Here is a 21,859-nt window from a genome sequence, read left to right as displayed (position 1 = left end):
ACTAAATAGTGCTCATATTGGCCGATCTAAAGAAGAAACAACCACCATAAAGAAAGACATGGCAAAAGGAGTTTTTTAATGGAAAAAGGCAAAATAGTCGCGGCTGACGAAAACTCGCTACGAAAAAGCGTCGCTAACGAAGACTCTCACATACACACTCACCCCGAATAGAAATGGGTTTTCTACAGAGACACAGTTCTTGGTAATTTAGACATAAATAAATCGATTAAGATAAGACGGTGCAACAACAACGCGGCCGAGCAGCGCGAGGTGGCCAACCGAAGCATGCCAAGTAGAGCCAAGACCGCCATGCAAGTCTCGGCAGCTCGGGAAGCGGCTGTGAAGCTGGTCGGTTGCATTTGCACAAATAAAGTCAAGTGAAAAACTGTGGCATGCCGAGACAAGTTCTTTCACCAAGTAGCCAGATTTATGTTGTCCGCACACACACAAAGACAAAAAAGCGGTGGCACAGCTGATCGTTTCTACATATATGCAAACATATGCATGACGGCCTCCTAGATCGTGGCGCTGATCATGCAGCCGGGCTTGTAAAAAGTCGGTGCCACCGGGCGAGACTTGAAGACTCGCACTCGTCTAGCAATACGCGACAAGCCACACACATACCGTCTTCGCACGCTTGCCCCTACATACATACACACACATGCGTGCGAATTTGATGAGCAACTAACTGTATAATGTTGCACGCGCCTATGTATATGTAGATGGCAGAAGTTTCACCATAGGCAGCAACTGATGCAACACGTCAACTCGAAGCGTTGATTTGCCAACTGTCGAGCCGTGGAAACATCATCGGATCAATTCAGATTTCTATTGACTTCGGTTGAAAAGCTGCGCAGCTAATAAATGCGCACACAAAGAGTGCGCGCAAATAGAATGTGCCACAATTAGGGTGTGTGGCAGGCATTTACATATTTAGTACGAACTTACATACATGTTGGTTCAAACACACACACACACACCGGCATAAGTGGCGCATCTGTGTGGCAGATGCCAGAAGCGTGACTGGAACTGCGGTGAAAAACAGCACTTTTATTGAAGCAGCAACGCGCACACTTCGCCGCACCAACATTAGCAGCAGTAGAGCCAACAGCAACAACAACGTTTTAAGCGCAAACTATAAAAACAGCAATTACGGCATCATTTTCGAATTGATTTCGATGCCATTCACTGCACTTCATACACACAAACACACTCACACACACATTGATTAAAAATCGTACGCTGTTGCATGCGGCGGGGAGTTGGCGCATGCGCACAACGGTCAAAACAACGGTTCCCGTTGGAATCGCTGTAAGAGATCTACAAAAGCTACGCAAAACGAACGAGTGGCAAGAATGAAAGAAAAATAGGCTAGGCGCAGTGGAGCCAGTCGCCACGAATAGCCGGCAACAATCGCCTATGGACTTGGCTTAGTTAGCAGGTTTCGCTATAATCGGCCGATTGACTGTGTAAGTGTGGTACTGGTGCGCCCGCCGCTGCTAAATGCAAATACTTGCCAACAACAACAAAAGCTAACAATTTAATAGCGCGTTACCCGTTTAAGCCGACAATCTTTCACCTGGATTGCATGAAAGCTCTCGCTTCGCCTTCTATCGTTCCCACTGTAAAAAAGCCAGAAAAGCTAAAAATATGAAATAAATGCAATTAAAGTGTTGAGGGTAATATTGCGAAACGACGAGCCGCAGACCATGTCGTCTATCATCTAGTCTAAGAGTCCATGAACCCGCTCGTACTCTACCAAAAACCTTATGAGCAGGATGCTTCTCACAAATACGTCAAAGATTGTACATAAGCAACCTGTGTGGCAAGTTGCAACTTGGAACGGTTTTGCTATGCAATCGCCTGGCTGCAGACTATTGGCACATTCACCGAAGCAAAACGTTGCATGGCAAACATTAGAACACACACGTTCTAGAAACTGGTCGCCGCCATTTGTGTTGGCTGCTGATGCCTCAATACTTGCATGTTCTACTACATGGTGCGAGGCTTTAAATATAGATACTTTTCCAAACCTATTTCGATTGTCTTTATTTAGCTGCAAACTCGCCGCTCAGCCACACTTGCCACATGTTGCATGTTTCAAGTGAATAAATGAATGAATGTTGCACGCCGCCATCAATGCCTTCATGGCTCCCTGAATGACTCATTTGCCCTTATTGTAACGGTTGCAGCTCCTTTCCCACATTCATTGTGCGCAGACGTACGCGTCTGTCTGAGCGTTGTTGTATTGTTGTAATAGTACACCAAAATTGTGGCGTGCTTTTTATTTTGTTGTTGTTTGGCAGCCTTTTGCGWCTCTTTTTTTGTTTTTTTTTTGTTCTTGTTGAACTTGCCTTTATTCGACGAACTTTTGCGATTGTTCTAGTCGTGGTTGTTGTTGTTATTCGCCTTTCGTTTGTCTGCAATGCCGCAAACAAGTTTCATTTCTCTTCCTTCTTATGATTGTGCAGCCGCGATAGCTGCCACGACAATAAGCAACATTCGTCCATTTGGCGTGTTCTGCTGAAATGTTCTTGACTTTACCTTTCTTCAGCCGCCGGCAAGTCAGTTTTCCTCATTTCTTCTTATTGCTAGCGTCTACTACGGTACTTGAGCCAATTACCCAATTAAGATTCTGCGATATCATCTTTTGTGTGGCAGCCCAGCAACCATCGAAGCTGCCACATACTGTCCCAGCGTTGTTGCTTTTATTATTGTTCATATTTTCCTTGCCTGAGTTCAACTTTGAAGTCACACGCTGCCGAAAACAAGCCATTCAGGGCACAATACCGAGTGCTTCTTTTTTCCCACCAATTTCACTATTTTGCATTGTAATGTTGCATTGTGTTGTCCCAAGGCTGATTTGTTCTCGCCGATCAAGTGGCAAAGCCTCAAATTCTTAATTTGTTGTTATTAATTCTCAGTTTATCTCCAATTTAACGGTACCGTGGCCGCTTCCAATGCACAAGTAAGCTGCCTTTCTAATTTCTAAGAGCTCCTTGTGCATTAAATAAACGATATTTTTGTTTTTTAATATATTAGGAAGACTCAAAAATGTTGCAAATCATAGGTGCCACAGTTCGATACCAATTGTTTGTTCAACAAACGACTTTCAAGGTCTATTGTTGGTAACATGACGATTTGCTCGCATCACGTTTAATATTTCCAAGGTTTCCAACTCGTGTTCAACTCTTCTCTGTACTCTTTACTCGCTTATAAACAGCTTCTTAAGGGGAAATAATAAATAATTGATTTTCATGTTTACTTTCACAATTGAAATTTCCGCTGTGCAATGCAACACTAAGTAACCCATTAACTTTACCCAACGATGTCCCAAATTTTTTTTTTTTTTGTCATGATTCGTGGATGTGTTGTGCTTGAAGTTAGACGTAAAGGGGTTCCTCGTTGCAGCTCACATTCATCATATAGATAATATAATGAAATTAGTTCTTTTCTTATTCATGGTTTTTTTAGTTTCTTTTCTGGTTACTCTTTGTAGCTTATTTAATACCTGTATTCAAGAAACGTGAAGATTTCTTACAATATTGGCTTCGACATCTTACTAATCTTGACAAGTTTCACTAAGCTTTCATTGAGAGCTTTCAGTATGGCCCCTTAACAAGTCCTATTTTACTGACTTCTCTGTTAACACAAAATTGTAATAAGCAAATAAAATCCTTTTCCGAAATGCGAATACAACATAACCATGAGTAAAAATTTTAATTTTCGAAATCGTCAAAAGATGATTCCGGATCAAAACAGGACTAAGCTTACTCGACTGGCAGATAAACCATTGGCTAAGTTCAGTTTAAATAGTGTTAGCAGAGGAAATTTGTGGAAAAATTACGGCAAAAATAAAACTGCGTTGAAATCATTTTCAGTTTTGTAAATTCAGTGGTCGTTATGACTCCACCTATATTACTAAGGTTCCAACATTTTAATGTGGAGTCTGTTCAGACAAGCGACTTGCACTTTGCATCGGAATTGCCATGTATTCTGCTCCCTCTGCAGTTCGCAATAAGCAGATTCGTAGAAAAAATGCTGCGCATAGTTAAGTTGCAGAAATATAGAAAATGACAACTCGTTGCAAGAAACCTTGTCGTGGCCAGGGCTAACCCAATAAACATTAAACTCGATACAGTTTCCAGCAAAAATTGGGAACTCGTGCACCTTTTGAGTCTCCCACGTAATAGTCGCAGTTCAACCCTTCTTGCTAATAATAATGTTTCTGAATTTGCGAAGATCACAGCATCAAATGTGGTTCTACGAAGATTGTAGATGGAATAAAAGACTGCGCTGGATATCAACTGGGGCACTGCAAACTACTCAAAGGTTGGAGAAATCGCCTGTCAACGCTTGTTGGGAACCTGCGTGCGTGCGTATGCATATGCAGCTCTAGGCGACACCAGCAGCGCCAGTATTTTCAGTTACATTGTTGTTGTTTTTGGGGTAGTAGCGAGCGAGGGACTCGTTATGCAGGCGTGCGCAGAGCATAGCCGAACAACGATTCGAATCTCTTGGGAAACTGCCAGAAACGCTAAATTTTCAGACTGTTGCTGGCGTATTCGCTGCCTCGCGGTGAATGCTTGTTTCGCGCATGCGCAGTGGCAACGGCGGCGAGCAGCTACAACAATTGGCATCTCGTTATGTTGTTTGCAAAGGTGCAACAATGGCGTGGAGGAGCCGCTACATGCAACATGCGCACAAAATATTTGAAATCGCTGTGACGGCGATGGCGGCAACAAAGCATGTTGCATGTAAATGTAGCAGCGCTTTTCAGATTTTCTTAACGATTTCATGAATTTTTCTTTTTGCCTCAGCCTATTGCTTGTTGTTGGTATTGCAAGCGTGTTTTTGTTTCTTCTCATATGCATTTGTTGTTGTCTCAAAACAATATTATTACGATTCTTCGCGTTGCGCGCGGCGTGTGTGTTTAGGCAGCATAAAGCATAAGCGCTCTGTCATGCCTCTAATGTCATCATTTCGGTTTTTTCGGCAATCTTCGCAGACTCTGCTCTATTGTCTTTGCGCATAAGCCTATGCATGCTTACCGCATTTTATGCCATTGCGCTTGTCTAACTGTAAAGCGCTGTAGGAAAATCGGCACCTATTAACCAAAACTTTGCGATTGTGTGCTCAGAGATCACAAAAATGCATTTTTTTACCCGAAACTGGAAACTTTTGCAAAAAAAGTATCAATCGATGAGGCTTGTGCATAAGGAATATATCCAATGTGTTTAAGGAGAAGCCCACCCTAGAGAATTGAAAATATTTCAAGAGCTGCATGGTTTCTTTCCAACAAGGTTGCTACCTCTGGTGGCGCGTCTGCTGGTGCTTTAATGCCTTTAGTCATCAAACTCACATCAGGTATTTTTCTATGTGCTCTATGTGTGTAGGAGCGCGCATGCGCAAGCTCATGTTTGACCCAAATCGGCGGCAGCGCTGCAAATGTTGTCACTTGCGATTATGCCAACTTCAAAAACGTTGCCGTTGCCGTTGTGTTGCACAAACAAGTTGCTCGTGGGCTCAGCAACGCTTTTGTTTGCAAATATTTACCGAACTACAGAACATGTATATTGGCTGGGGTATATCTATAAAAGCATTCAGCTATTCAAACTTTCAGGTGCACATAGCACAAAGGCAGGCCGCAGGCATGAGTGATGTGTCATTTCGGAGATGCTGGCTTTTTACGGTGGCTTCCCAGGCCCACAGGCTCCATGCTAATCCAAACGAATTTCAGTTGGCGAAAGTGAAGTTGTCCAAATTCGTTTAGTTTATCATGATTTCCATATTTAACTATCTTGTCATTCACTTGTGGCGCTCAGAACGCCGCGCGCACACAAAACGTTGCGAAATGCCTTTGAAAGAGTGCGCGCATGCGCGCATTGCCTATGTCGTGTTTATCAGCCGCGAGCAATGCATGATCATCGGCGACGCTTCACAACGCATCGGCATTTACGTACACACATACATACTTAGTGCTTTCGCTTAGCAGCCTATGACACATTTATCATATTGCATGCCACATTTTATTTCGTTGACAGTTCACAAAGCCCGTACATGTGGTTCTGTGTGTATTCATGGAAGTGTGCACCTGTGTATGAGTGCGCGCTTGTGAACTAGGTTGAGCTGCGGAGTTGGCTGCTGATTCACGCAATTTATGTTGGCGGCGAATTTCTCTTTCCGATGCTGATAAGGCTAGGTGTTGGCAAATGTCATAAACTGATCGCAGATAACCGAATTTTTTCGAAATATTCGGGTCTGTTGCTGCGATATTCAGCAGCTTGTTTGCGAGAAATAGCTGAAGCGGAGTCGCATGGCTAAAAAGGCGAGGCTACCACCTCAATTAGCGGAAGTAAAACTAAAGTTGCACAAAACTTGCCAAATCGAAACTATTAAATTTAAAAAACGCGAATATTACGAATAAAAAAAGACGGGAGTGCCTTATATTTGTAACAAGTACATATTTCTTGCTGCTCGTCATTAAAAAAGAGCTGTTGAGCTTTTAATCTCATCCTAATATTACCAGTGATTTTATACCAGAATATTAATCGAAACAGTTTTTGGTGTTTCTGGTTTCTACACAATATCAGTCATCCAGCAGCGACAACTGCCAACCTCATTGAATTTAATAGCCGCGCCTGTTATGTTGCAATAAGGTTGTCGCGCTGTAGAGGACTTCTGTGCATTTGAATGGATTCGTGGAATAACCACTGGTTGCTTGCATTGTCTGCGCGACATGCCACACCCCCACCAACCGCTGCGCCGCAAGCTGTATGGCCGAAACTCACTCAGCCACTCATTGGCGCACCAACACACACACTTCGTCACGAAAGGAGCAAACAAGCTGAAATCGACACAAAGTTTCCACATAAAGCGTGCGGCGTGCGGCGTGAGTTCACCGCCGAGGTTAAGCACAATGAACCGCTGCGTTCCGCGAGCGCTTAGTAGCCAGTGCTGTCCGATTGCCGAATGTGAGTGCGACTGCGCTCTCCTCCTCGGGTCTTAGTGATCGTCGCGCAATTTCCCAGGCTTTGCAATGGTCAGGAAATGCTGGGAAAATGTTTGCCAAATGCCAGCTGAACCGCGAAACTGCAACGCAATACTAAGCACGCCGAAGGGTTATGATTGTTGTTGTTTCGACACCGCTTCTATTCCCATTGCACACGGCAAGCGATCCACAAAGCCATCCCTGCTAGGCGAGTAATTGCCGTAATACACACTTCACTGGCGTGGTGACTGTGCTGCTAGCTTGCCACAAATGCTTTTTGCAACAACAAAAACAGAAGTAAACTGGACAACGCATTTCACGGTTGCTTCATGTTAAGTGCCGCGAGTGCTTGGTGATTGTGGTTTTTTTCGTTTTTGCGCCTGGTCGACAGCTACTTGGCACATCGCACTCTAACTGGAGTGGAAAGCGCAACCAGCGCGCACTTCCTTTGCGTGTGGCAAGAGTGATTTTGACGCGATTGTTTCACTCCCAGGCGCATCTGCAACGGTGTTAGCGCCCGTGGCGGACTTGCAAATGGTCGCAGCTCGTCCCATGCTACTAATTGTGTAGATATTCTGCGAGTTGTAATTAAAAACACTAATAAAGTGGCGCATGCAGCAACAACACATTCCTCCCTACCTTCAAAGAATGTTTTGTCACAGTGACGTAATATAATATTCGTTCCTATCAAAAGTCTTCAACGTTCAGTTAGTGCCCTAATCATAGGTCTGCTCACCTATTCCACTGTCGATGTTTCCGGATCGTAGGCGGCCGGACCATTACTGGGTCCATTGCGCCCTCCGGTGGTAAACAATTTTAGACTTTTCCAGCAGATCCGTAGATTTGGTGAAAGATCTGATTCTTATCCACCCAAGCTACTCGATGTTGGAGAATTAAGAGACGTAGAATATGTACCTCCTCATCCAACTGGAGACTGGGCATTCACATAAATAGTGTTGCAGTCTCATGTTGATGTTGTAGCGGTTGAAAGCATTTGACAATCCTTGGCTGGATGAAAATCCGGCTCTGTTCCGGTTAAGTAGACGCAACTGTTGCGAAAACGGCCAACGTGTCATCAATTTTAGCGAATGCTCTGCATTCCGCTTAATTCGCTTTCCTCATGAAGTGTAAATGTCCTGCTATAACCCCTAGAATGTTACTAAGCTCTATTTTGTCCGACATCAATACTACCCTAAAGTAACTTTGTGGTATGCACCGTATTGCTTGTGTTCCAAGGTGTTCCTATAGCGTCCATTGCTTCAAACAATCCTTATAAATGCTTAAAAGTCCAGCTATTTCCTACTTACCTAACCCAATGCAATAATACTTAGTATTGGCGCTGCGGATGGCCCTAATAGCTGATTAGGTATCCATTAGGATTTTTATGAAATACGTGGGTTTCGCATTTGGAACTGTCGATACCAGGATCATTGATCCAATCATCTCTCCTGGGGAACGAAAGTGATGTGTTTAGTTTCTCGTGGGTCACCTTTTTCGGTCTTCAGGATTCCTACCACCCGAAGCATATTGACCGGCCTTCTTGAATAACTAAAAGCTGGTTGAAATCACAATTTTCATAATGAGAGGGCTTCTTAAAGAGAGAGTAGGCATTTGAGCCATATCCAATAACTAAAATTGCGTTTAATGCGATTATAGTGTATATCAATTATATTTCGATACCGCCAGATTTCCTCACATATTTTTGTTACTATCGTTCGTGTTTATTTGCCACTTTGCCGCTTCGCGTTGTCATCTCCACGCTCGCCACTTGACAGTAACCTACTTAGTGTATGCAAACAGAGTATTATGTAAGCACTTATGCGCCTGCGCGGTGTCATTTCAAAAAATTTCGTTGATGGCAAGCATTATTTTGTAGTTACTCCACTTTCGGTTGGCCGATTTTTGCATAATCTCCGGAAAACTCCCACGCCGCTGACATTCGCGATATACTCATCAACGATTTGTTGGCTGGCACCGCGGCAAACAACATTGCAATGCCGTGGAAAGTGGAGACGCGGAGACAATGTGAAGTGCTTTACAATAATAAAAATGTTGTAACTTTAATGTTGCCACATTAATTGTTTCGCGCTTTGAAAACGGCATTTTTGAAATTTTAAATGCGCAACTAACAACTTTTCCAGCCGCAAAACGAGCAAATAAAATTAGCGAATGCCGATTTCGCACACAGGTTAAAAATAGCTAAGACAACATAAAAGCAAACGAGGCGGGGAAAGAGAGTGAAAAGAGGCGCTTGCGCTAGCCTTTGTTGCGGCGAGTTGAACGGCACTCAAAAATTCACACCTGCATAAACGCACACACATACATATACAATGCGCATAAATAATAGTGCAACGCAGCGAATGCTTTTGACATTGCGCCAATTGGGTTCAACGCTGCGAATGCTATTCGCGGCAACAACAACAAAAGCGTACACGTACCAAACAATAACACGGCTTTGAGAGAAAATGCAACGGAAAGGTCACAGCATGAAGCGGCGATGTCAAGTGATGTGGCAACAAGTGGTTAATGCAAATTCCACAAACATTTGCAACAGTAACAGCAACAATTAGTGATAAATCAAAACAAAATTACAAAAACGATAAGTTGAGCATGTGCCTAGACATGTACTTGCATAAGTGTGTGACTTTGATCAGCGTTTCAAGGTACTAATGCAACCGCCGTGCCGCCGGCACCGCCAGTCAGTCTGTGACGCGCGTTGCCTGAGCTGTGTGGGCGGCTGCACAGCATCCTCTTCACTTGGGCGTGCAACACACAGCCCGAAGCACCTGTGATCATGTCGCAATGCCACAGCCAATGCTATCAATTCCGTTAGAGTGCTGCCATTGACACGAGCAAAAGCAAGACGTGCGCATAAAATCGTAAAATATAAAGTTATTAAACGAAAAATTTGATTGTTAACCGCCGTTGACTGTGTATGTCCATGCATTTGGCTGCGCATTGAAAGAAACGAGCACTTGTGAACACAGGTTGAAGATTCGATACTCGAAAATGTAGTGTTAGTGCTTAAGCAGTTACACTCACACTGTGCCGTTACAAAGGCCAAAAGCCCCCAGCATTAAGCCTATTCAAGCCTATTTCATTAACAAACCGTAATGAAAAGCGAAAGTTACTCGCACACCTGCCTGCTACCCGCCGGCGTGCAGAGCCTTTTATTTCGTTGCCTACATTGCGGGGTGTCTTCGTCTTTTTTGAGATGCCAAAACGACTTGTCTCTGCCGTACGGTGCCGCTTCGGTGACTCGCATTTGCATATCTTTGCTACAGCACGACTTCGAGTCCGCAAAATAATAGCAAATAAATTAAATTACAATCAATGCCGAAGAGTGGTGAATGGCTGAAGATGCGCCTACAAGCGAGCCAAATACAAGTTTCGAATTTTCTGCATTATTGGTTTAGTTAAATTTCATTACATCAGTTATTCGCTCGCCACTTTTTGATTTTAATTGCCTAACTGTGTATATGAATACAAAGTTTTAAAATTGCAAGTTACTGAATGAAGTTGTATTTTTTTTTTTTTTCAGATTCTACGCAAAGTCGCAGTGATCGTGTACACCGCCTTGGACTACAACCTGACAGTGGATGAACAGTGTCAAATGTCACATGAGCTGGAGGAACTGATCGCTATCATGACAGCAGAAGGTATAGCATGAAATTTAATCCTTAGACATTAGGAGTATAGGCTCGCAGATTAGCTCTTATTCACAAGTTTGGACCGCATTACGTCAGTTAGCTATTGTTTTCTGCGTGCGCCCCACAGAACTTTGAGAAATAGCTGAACAAGCGCCAACTTAAAATATATAAATACATTTGAAATTATTGTCAACACGTGCTCAGCTGCCCACCAGAGGCGAGTGACGAATCGACCCAGTCACTACCGCTCGGTTCATTCCCTCATTTATTTACTCATATAAGTTGTTTTCCATTTTCTGGTTTATTTTTCATGAAATCAGCGCAAAATGCGAATCGGTGATCAACAATGCTTTTGCGCGGTTGTTTTTTATCTCTCGTTCGTTCTCATTTTCGTGTTCGTAATTGTTGGTGTCGTTGTTGTTGTTAGTGCATTAATTCAGTTGTTACACTTTTTTGCGTTATGTTTCGATTTATATTTTGAATGTGCATGTTGCTGTTGTAAATTTTGGTTTTGCGGCCAACCGCAAGCATCATGTCACCATCTGTCCGTTATCTGCGACTCGCGATCTGCGGTCTGTAGTTGGCGATCGCCGATCGGCGGTTTGTAATTCAGTCTCACTTCGAACCGAATATCATTTCCTGTCTGTCCGTGTGTTTGTGGTGTTGGTGTTGTAGTACGCGGCGCTGCATCAGCCGTTGCCCGACCACGAATTAAGAGTGGGTCTGATTTTTCAAGGACGCGTGTGACTGGTGCCCTGCTTCACGAACTTCGCTTTGATCGAAGCCAAGTGGCACACAACGCTCAACAGTGCGGTAGCCTGGTAGAAGTGGGGAAATAGGTTTGTATTGCAAAATACACAGGCTTTTTTTTACTAGCCGACTTTGGCTTTGTTGTCGCGAATGAATAACACATTTTGCATTTGGATCTCCATATTTAAATATTTCATTTTTATAGCAACCACAACGTCGATTAAACTGTTTGTTTGTTGTTGTTTTACTGTTTAAGAACTCGAATTAAATTTTCTCTGGTTTTCAGAAAACGATGATGACTGCATCGATGAGGGCATTGATGAGGGCCACCAACGTTGGGATGATGAAGGCGATGATGAGAAGTGGAATGAAACCAAAGAATTTGATTTTGTGCTTGAGGTAAGTTTCGAAGAATACTGCAGAACTTCAGGAAATGATATTCTTTTGTAAGCTCTATCTTTCTTATTATGAGATATAGCAACATGATACGACTTAAGGAACAATATTCCCCAGGAAGTATTTTGGCTAGAGACGAAGGGTCACTAATGTGCTAATATGTAATAAACAATGATCAATCCCAGGGTGCTTCTAAGACTATGCTGTAAAGCTCTTTGGCGAGCTGCAATAATCCAAATCAATTCACTGAGTTATGATTGCCCACCATTCCTCTGCTTAAATGCTAGGGTCTGTCATCGACGCTTCAATCTTTCGGTTTGTTCCCACACTTTTTCCGACACAAAATTGCTTGTATTCAATTACAAGCTGCATTTAACGAGCATAATTGCCGGACCGTTATAATATTTCAAAGCCATTGTTATCGTTGCAATCGCTGGTCGCTGCGGCTATGCTGCAATGCCTGCTGTCAGCTCCAGATCGAGTGTCCATTGAAGTGGATTAAGGAGTGCCCGCTGGTTTGCTTTAATTTGCTTACTTCTTATTTCGTAATATATTTTTATTTCGCTTCGTACTTCACTTTGACAAATGCACAGTTACGGATTGACAATCAGATTACGGCATTTAGGGCCACTAAACCAATTATCTGACAACGCATTGTTTGTGTTGCAGTACATTCGTTTCATAACTCCGAAATTTGATGGGAAACAAAGCGCACTCAACACTTTTGGAAATATAAATATTTGCGGAAAGCTATTTTCAAAAACTAGACGAAAGCAACTGACATTAGCTGCCAAATAAATATATTTTATTGGGAATCGAAATTTGGAATCGAACCCAAATCTTGCTCTAGCTTCCGTTCAAAATTTTAACACATTCTCTTTGCCACTTGTTGGACTCTTGCAGTCAATTAATATAAATTTCGTTACTAAAATGGGAATTGCGAGGTTACGTGCTGCAAGCCTGCGAATTGAAAGCTTTCCCTACCACCCATCTAGTTCAAGCGCCACCTCTCCGTCTAATGCATATAGATTGCTACAAATACACGGACTCACACACCTTTCTTTCGTAGCTCCCCACAAACGTCCACATGCATTGTGGGGCCTCTGGCAACAATGGACTAATAAAATACGTCAGCTGTCAGTGCGTTATAAACAAATGGCCAATATTCTAATGCCCGACAATGTGGCAGGCAGTCGATTGGTTGGGCCTCTCATGCAGACAGCTCAAGCTGGGCAATATTGGCGGCGTCTGGGCGCAGTGGCGAATGGCTGTTGTTGTTACTTTTGCTATTGCTTTGCTTCTGCACTTGCCGCACCGCAATAAGTCTAGCACACGGCGAGCCAAATCGTTCAACATTTGCACCATAACATGTGGCACAAGCATTCATATGCTGCTAACAGTTATAGAAACGTGCAACATGCCACAAAAGGCGGTTAGAAATGACCACCAACGTACTCGTGCAGCCAAATGAACACATTCTACTTATGCATGCGTGTGTGCGTGAATGTGTGAATCGCTATCGCACTCGTCGATTGCGGCAGCAAAGTTATGCAAAAACGCTGGTAGCTATGCAACGCTTTGCCATGTTTATTGTTGCTGGAATTTATGGCAGCGCACACATATACAGACGCGTGCATTCTTAATGTATAATATTTATATGGCGAAGTGCCAGCAAATGATAGACAAAGGTGAAAGGTGCTCCTGACAAAAACTGGAAAAGCAGCTGAGTTTTTTTTTTTAAAACGACTTCTGTCAAATAAATATTGGCACACTTCTCGCCTCGGCATTTTCTGGTCAGACCAGTTTTCCACATTATTTGTGGATTACAAATGGATAATAAAAGTTGCAATGTTTCTTTCCACAAGTGTACATGTGTCTGTAGAAGGCAAGTGGCAGGTGCCAAAAACATTTGTTGGCGATCGGCAGGTGCGGAAAATCTGAAGCTGCAAAGACAATGCGACAAAATAAACTTGGTCAGCCAACTTACATTGAGTTCCGTAGAGTAAAGTGCATCAATATGTGTGTGTAGTAGGTTTGTAAATACATTTCATATGGCAGCCTACTGAATAGCCGTTATTCAAATATTCCAATTTAACACACACTCGCACATTTTCACTGAAAAATATGGATCAAAGAAAGAGTAGTAAAATTCTATCAAACCCAACTATTTGCAATAGCTTATATTGAAATAAATGGAATGAAATCAGCTCGGTGCTTATTTGTATATAAATATGTATGTGTGTGTAACTACATACCAAATCTCTGCTCCTAAATAGCAAACACAGTGAGCCTACAGCAGTGCAGTTTAATTTTTCTCGCAATTTAACGGTAATAAATATTTCAAATAGCCAATGCTTCTAATAACTCGCGATATTAATAACCAGTTCAGACATAATCCGCTTGTACAACACAATTTTTGCGGCTGCACAACTGGCTGAGCGAGCTGCTTGCAAGCGCTTATGCCCGAGCGAGTCTACACACACACACACACATATGTATAAGCAAGCATATTATAGCGGATATAACAAAACGGCAACATTGCATCCCAGATATCAAATCACCATAAACAAGGTTGCATAACCCACTCGCTGGCATTAGATCCCACCCCGCCGCCGCATGCGCAGCTTGGCACCTTCACCGCAAACGATAATAACAATTTCCACATTCAAATGAATATTAAGAATTGTTATTGTTGCTGTTCCGCTGTGTGGCAAGTGTGACAAATGGCTGCTAACCGGCGATAGATGCAACGAGCATAAATATACCGTTTTGCAACGAAGAAAGCAGGCGCGCGGTAAGCACTGCTGTGGCATTGAAGCGTGTGATATTCGCATTAGAATGTGATCAAAGGCTGTCGAAGACCGGAGGTGATCGATGGACAAAACGTACAAGGCGAAGCGTTTGAGAGGCAGGGAAAGAAAAAATGCTCTTTAGCAAACAAACGTCGGCAGCGCAGCGGTCAGGCGTAACTCCGGCGGTGACTCAATCGCGGCGGCAGCCGATATGACAAAACAAATATGAAAACTGTAACAATTTTCTTTAATGAATTTTCACACGTAGTCGGCATTTTGCATTGCCTTTTTCACGCTTTGCTCTTAATTGTGCAGTTGCTGCGCGTTTTGCGGCTTTTTCAGCTATCAGGTAACAGCGAGGCGTGAAAAATTTCCAACTATGCAACAGCTTTATTCGTGCATAAGCGCATGCACATGCACGCTCTAACACTAGGCAATCATTGTTTTTGTTATTGTTTTGTTGTATCCGCCGACAATGTAAACAAGTATTCGGCACTTGACAGTCAACGGAGTCGCTCAAGTGCAGCAATTCCAGTCCATCCATATCTGTATTTACATACTCCAATATATACTCTTATGTATGTACCTACATATTATATTTAGTATGTATATATTTTTTTATAGAATATTCATTGTGAAGTATTTAACTTGTTAGCGGTCCACTAAAATTTTTACAAATCGACAGTTCTCAAATGTCTAGTAATTCATTTTTATTGTTTTATTTACGCTAAATTGTTGTGTCCATTTTATTATAGGCCTGTAAAAATCACGTTAAGCCCACTGTACCTGAGGAGCATTACAAGGCGGTCTGTCGTGCGCTGGTTACGGAAACAATCGAGCTGCGGATATTCCTGCAGCAGGTCTTGAACGATGGTGAGTGCAAACAATTCAAGATTTCACTGTCGGAGCAAGATTTAAAATAATCTATAGTCACATAAATTTTATAACATAGAAAAGATACATTCGAAATCTTAGATATATTATTACTTATATATTTCACCATATAACTGTGTCTTGTGATTTTGAAAGGTGCCGACAATCTCCACTTAGAAGCCGGTTCACAAACATCAAAACAGGAACTGGCCAAACTGGGCTTCAATGATTGGGTAAGTCTCAAATACGCTTGCTAGATAAAGAACGCTTGCTGGAAGAAATCTAACTGACTTTGAACTCAAAAAAAAAAAAAAAAACATACTGATAATGGATTGGAACCCATTAGAAACGAAAGATAAAGTATCAAATATTAAGGGAAAATTAATTTACTCTAGTCAAATTGTCTCTAAACTTTTGCAGTTTGTAAAAATATTCAAAGCAGAGGTCTAAATTTTAATCAAAACTGAAGACCAAGTTAGTTGGTTATAGATATACATATATAGTTGGTTGGTTAGTATGTATTGGGTGGTCGAAGAAGTCTTTTCGTATTTCTAATCAAACTTCAACTTATTTTTTTATATTTATACTAATAAATAAATAAACAATTACCATTTGTTCGACAAATGTTCGCCATTTTTCCGCTAGAGACATTATTCCATAATTTTTGTTTAAATGAAGCATAAAATCTCACCTTTTCAACACCATATGGTATGGCACAATGTGATTGGTAGCACTGGATATATACGACTGCAACAAAATACGAAAATACTTTTTCGACTACCCAATATGTATGTAAGGGAAGTTTTTAATTTGAATTAATGGTCAAAAACATTCGATCGAAACGAGGCACACCCTTCGCTGCTATCAATTCTACGCACCTATTTACATTGTTGGTTCAAAGAGCTAATGTTAATCACAGCACGCTATTTAGGGCTAATTCACTGTGATCATGCCCTTTAATTGAATTAGCTGAATCCAACAAAGCTGAATTTGCCAACACGCATACCGGACTGTGTGCGTGTGAGTGTGAATCCAGTGCCAGCTATATGACAGGCTATGAGTGATGAAGACCACTTGTATTGGAGTTGTTTAGCTCTGTTACATAACCAATCAAAGCGCAGATACAGATATGTGATAAATACATATAAACAATATTATCTCAACAGAGCCGCTTTGATCGGTGCGTAAGGCGTCACAATGATTTATTGCCACGGTTTTCTCAAAAGGCAAAACGAGAGCGGTTAAATAGAGAGCACTTACACAAAGCAAATGCCGCACCTCGATACATTTTGATATTCGACCAGGTATTATAATAATTAATTCAGTTCGAGCCAGTATGTCCGCTCTAATTGAAATGAAAACATGGAAAACAAGATTGTTTTAAAAACAATTTAAAAGTTAGCTACGCAATGCTTTCATTTTACCGAAAAAAGTGGTTGCATTACATTGCTGCTAAGTTTTTTCCAAATAACATGTTGTACACATGTTTTATGTACTTACGTATGCACAAATTGAGCCAGGTGTGTGTGCACGACCCTTCACACGACAATTATGTGCTCGCCTTAATGCCGGCTTTAATGATCCTCGCTTATTTTTTTGTGGCGGCCATAACGCGCTGGTTAAACGCTTGAAAACTCATTTGGTTATATAATGTGTGTAAGCGCTTTCTTTTCAACTCATTTGTTGGCAATTCGTTTTGGTTAACAACTGCAAGTGACAACTCATTAGATTAGAAATACGATAAACGAATTTGTAGACTCCCTCGCGAAGACTTACGCAGGCAGTTATGTCTATATGTATTTTTGTTCATAATTACTTATTGTCACGAAGAAAACAGCGCAAAAACTTTGAGATCAAAGAAATGATCGATCAAACGTATTATATTTGAGTAACGGAAGTCGTAACAAAATTAGAAACTACTTTCTAACACAACCCAGAGCACAAATGTAGATACTTGGATATACATATGTGTGTGTGTACTTAAATATGTCTCTACATGAAAATATGTAAAAACATGTTTATACATTTTTATATAACCCGTTATTATTTCTTGATTGTTTTTAAAGCTGAAATAACACTTTTATTCAATTATTTAATGGTGAGTGCGCAGAAAACCTTGATTCATGCTGATTTCACAGTATTATTCGATTATAGTAAAAACGTATTACACTGGCATAAAGCTCACTTGAAGGCGATTTATACATACCCACTTTACTATTCAAATTAACATCGAAATACCGGTGAGAGCCCATCAAGTTCATGGAAATGTGTTAGCAGCCTTGCTTATCAGCATAATATGTCTTTACCAGAAACCATTAATAAATCAAATATATTGCATTCAGTAGTGTAGTACCCTCAGTTAGTTATGTACACTAACTCCTTCTCACTATTTGTTAAAGTTGTCGCACTTCTTTAAACTTATCTGTACAACGTCCAAATTGCCCTTTACTCCTCCATTTGGCTATAAATTCAGCGATAACTTCTGCTATTGCTACTTTACGGTTCATAATTCATATCTCATTTACTCCTTATCGCTTTATGATTTCCTTCAATTGACGCTCTATTTTCAGTCGCATTTATCAGTGTCTTTTCGCGTCATGTGCTTCAGATATAGATATATTCGAGCACTTAAAAAAGAGAACAAATACAATCAAAAATTTAAATGAAGCAAGTGTCGCTCTCCTAAACGAACTCGCTTCGGGCTCTTATCAAGCGCCAAAAATCTGGGTAAATAGTCGCAGTTTATAGTTAAACGGCCTTGCCAATGTCATTTGCCGCGGCATAATGATTGTAAATGTATTTATACTTCCAACTTCATTCGTACTCACTAAGTTTGTTTTAAGTCTTTTTTCGTCTGAAACATTCGATGACAATTGAAATTCACAGTTTATTTGCTCAATCGTGAGTTGCCACTCGGCTTTCATTGTCTCACCTTGTTTATGCTTATGTTTTGTGTTAGTCTAAAGTATCGATTTGAAAACTTTACACAGACATCATAAAATAACGTACAATTGAAATATAGTACGTGTCGCTAAGTAAAGAGGCATAATTAATTGCGCGTCGATTTTGCATTGTTCAATTATTAAACTATTTATAAAATTTCATACCTTCAAATTGTGAATGGCATTCAGCAAAACAAATTCTCAAATTCTCTATTAAGCGATTTCTAAGCATTGCATAAAGCAGCCTTGAGGCATTGACTGGCTGCTGGAGTCATTGCATTATGGTAGTTTGTGCTAACATTTACATTCAAATATTTCTATAATCGGCTCAGAAAACGTAGATATGTCTGGCTTTGTAAAGAGTGACCCAGTGATATTTGTAAACGGAGAGTACATAGGCCTAGATATATCTTCAATTTGGGGTTGTATCACTGTATTACAAGGCACAAATGCTTGGTTATGTGTTTATATCTATATTTTCGATTGAAGTGACGACCACTAAGAAAATAATACTTTTTGCCTAGGCCTTGCGAAGTGGTGATGCACTTTTTTGCCACTTCACTAAGGTGGCCGCTATGAAAGCAAGCAAAATAAAACAATGGACGCCCCCTCTATTGGACACATGCCCCTACCTGGTGTTTTTAAGAAACGACGGTTATTTATAGTATATAATGTTTGCAAATAGCTTACCTCAAGTAGCATTGTTTATAACAGGAAATTGATATTGATTCCCAACTTGTGTACGCACAATTTGATTTTCATCACACACATTTTTACACTACATTTTCACTTCTTTTAACCGCACAAACTCGTACACTTACTGCATAGAAATTTACTTAATCACTTTAAACTTTATACTTTAACAATTTTGGTTATATAATATAAAATTAATGAAACCGCGAATTCACGAATTAACGCCGAGTTTTAACAGCTGACTTTAAAGCGCAAGGAAGGAAACTGACAGATGACAATAGCGCCATCCTTTGAATATTTCCGTGAATAGCAGAGTTGCGTTCTGATAAATAGTTTACTACAAATAATGAAATAAACTCAGTGTAACAAAAATATTTTGCAAACAGGCTCTTAAAATTGAGTTAAAATTTTTTTAAAGAAATAATGTTGAAAGAAATGTTTGATGCTTACATAAATACTTTAAAATCCCTTAGAGTGCCACTGCTTAGTGTAATGCGTAGTATTAATGCAACTCTGCTGCGTTAATCACCTGTTCTAGTCAGTATCCGCTTTGTGTTGAACTTTTCAGATGCAACACTTCAAACAGTCAGCTGTTCTAATTGGTTTCCGCCAAAAACTAAAGAGAAGATGTTAGTAAAGACAGAATAAGTTTAAAAAGATAAAGTTGAATTTAAGTTATTATATGTGTATATTATATTATTATTTGTGGAACATTTTAAAGTTAAAAATACATTAATATGCTCCCTAAAATACTGCAACGTGCGATAATTTGAAACCTCTTTATGCTAATATTAATGATGACAAAGTATTTGGAGCGGTGGAACAACGTTTTCGCAATCATTTGTGTACTAGATAGATAAATAGCGCCAAATTGTTATCATCGTGAGGTGAGTGACCAAGTTACGCGAAAAACTCAGACTATTTCTTCCATTTAAAGATTTAAAGACGTCTTGCAGCGTTGGGTGGCGCCCAGTCAACCAGCCAGCCCATCAGTTAGTCCCTCAGTTAGTCAACCGATGAAGCGTTGTAATGTGTTGAAACTATTCACGCCAACGCAAAATCTGATAGCCACTGCTACTGTGCTGGATGGAGTCACTGTTGTGACTTTAATCGACTACTGTTTGTGTAATACCGCTATAAACGTACCAAATCGAACACCTTCCGGTGGAGGCGGGTGAGCCAAGGTGCGACCGTAAGCTACTGTACTGTTGTAATATCTTTCAGTCACGGTTGCTGCATTTCAGCAGCAATATTCAACAACTGCGGTACCCTCGTTTGCGGCGGTTTTGTTGGCGGCGCACTCGTTAGGCCTCAGCCCAATTACAACAAAATTTTCTTTTACAAATTTTCAATCACATTTAAGCTAGTAAATATCGGCGATTACGACTCAACAACGGCCGCCCCGCCATACTATCTGTTATGTTGTCTGCAGAGGCAACGAATGCAAGACATTTTTCCTGTTGCATATGCATAAGTGACTCGCTGGTTGCCCACATGCTATGCAGATTTTTGCTTTGCGGAAGCTGTAATTCTTTGTTGTTGCCCCAATTTATTGGAACAATTTTCACTTTTTTCGTGCAGTGTCTTTGGTGCGTATCGTTGCGCTGCACTGAATGTACAGATTTTGTAAAATTGCCGCTGCTTTGAACTTTTTCATTCATTTTCCACCTTCAATAAACAACATAATCGCCAAAAAATAACAACAGCAATAGAGGTAGGAACAAGCCTAAACTGCTGGCTGTTATGTTGTTATTTATGCTAATACAACTTGTTGTACATACGCACCTTCTTTCCTATTTACTTATATGTACGTGCATGTGCCCATTGTTGTTGCCTATTGCTGGCTGCTTTACATATTTTCACATTTTGGCAGATTTGGTTCGTTAAATGTTGTCGGCTGCCATGTTAAATCATCATTGAATTGCATTGCATCATGTTACTGTAAGCACAACGTCGGGTCCAAAAACAAAAAACAACAGAAAAGGCACTGCTTTTGGATATTAACATGCAATCTAATTTGCATTGATTTGAAATGGAATTGTTGTAATCGTTCGTCGCACATTTCAAAGCTTTTAATCGGTTGCAGCAAGGAAATATTAATTGCAGTACAGGTGTAAGGAAGTATGTACCATATTTATAGATGCTTTTTAACTATTGAACTCTAGTGCCATGTTGTGATAAGAAAGGAAGAGGAAGTGGGACTCTTGTACCGTTCAACGTATGCTGTGAGTTTTCTAAGTGCGCCCATATAAATGCATAAAACATATTTATTTTTCATTTCTCACATAAAAAAACTTGTGTTACACTGGACTTAAAATTATCTACTGTATATCACCAATTGATTTCAAAATCGAAAATAGCCCTATTTGTAATACACGAATAATCAAAGAAATCAAAGAAACCAACAAAATGTCACTCAAAAGAATTCCGTTACAAAATCGGGCTTCAAGCGCCTACGCAATCGTTGACGGTCGTTTGTAAGTTGAACGTCGCCACTAACGAATTCAATGGAATTTTTTGACACTTGTTTGGCGTTACATAAGAATTATGCAAATTACGGTAATATTGTGCAGTTGAAATTATTGAAATAACAAACAAAAACGACCAAATACAAACGAGAAATTGGAACGAACGCGCGTCGGGAAAATTTACCGGTCTCACGCACGCGTTCGTTAGCAACCACTTCTCCCGCTATATCTTCAACCTCATTGCAACAAACGAAAATACCCAAGATAATAATAAATAAACACCTGTTAGCGGTGAACGGTCTGG

General features: G+C 40.7%; 1 protein-coding gene across 4 annotated transcripts in view; it reads left to right on the top strand.

Moving 5' to 3' along the window:
- Nucleotides 1-21,859, top strand: part of LOC108965794 (protein spire) — a 79,567-nt gene that overhangs the window by 38,391 nt on the left and 19,317 nt on the right. For all 4 annotated transcript variants that reach the window (XM_018928413.1, XM_018928414.1, XM_018928415.1 and 1 more), the window contains 4 exons: nt 10,533-10,650; nt 11,678-11,790; nt 15,335-15,452; nt 15,609-15,685. In XM_018928413.1, the coding sequence (XP_018783958.1) occupies nt 10,533-10,650; nt 11,678-11,790; nt 15,335-15,452; nt 15,609-15,685 (426 nt within the window). The remainder of the gene's footprint in view (nt 1-10,532; nt 10,651-11,677; nt 11,791-15,334; nt 15,453-15,608; nt 15,686-21,859) is intronic.

This window comes from Bactrocera latifrons, unplaced genomic scaffold (assembly GCF_001853355.1).
Source record: "Bactrocera latifrons isolate USDA-ARS-PBARC rearing strain unplaced genomic scaffold, ASM185335v1 scaffold_149, whole genome shotgun sequence".
Classification (NCBI taxonomy): domain Eukaryota; kingdom Metazoa; phylum Arthropoda; class Insecta; order Diptera; family Tephritidae; genus Bactrocera; species Bactrocera latifrons.
Note: the sequence above shows the minus strand (reverse complement) of the source record. Positions and strands in the feature narration are given on the sequence as shown.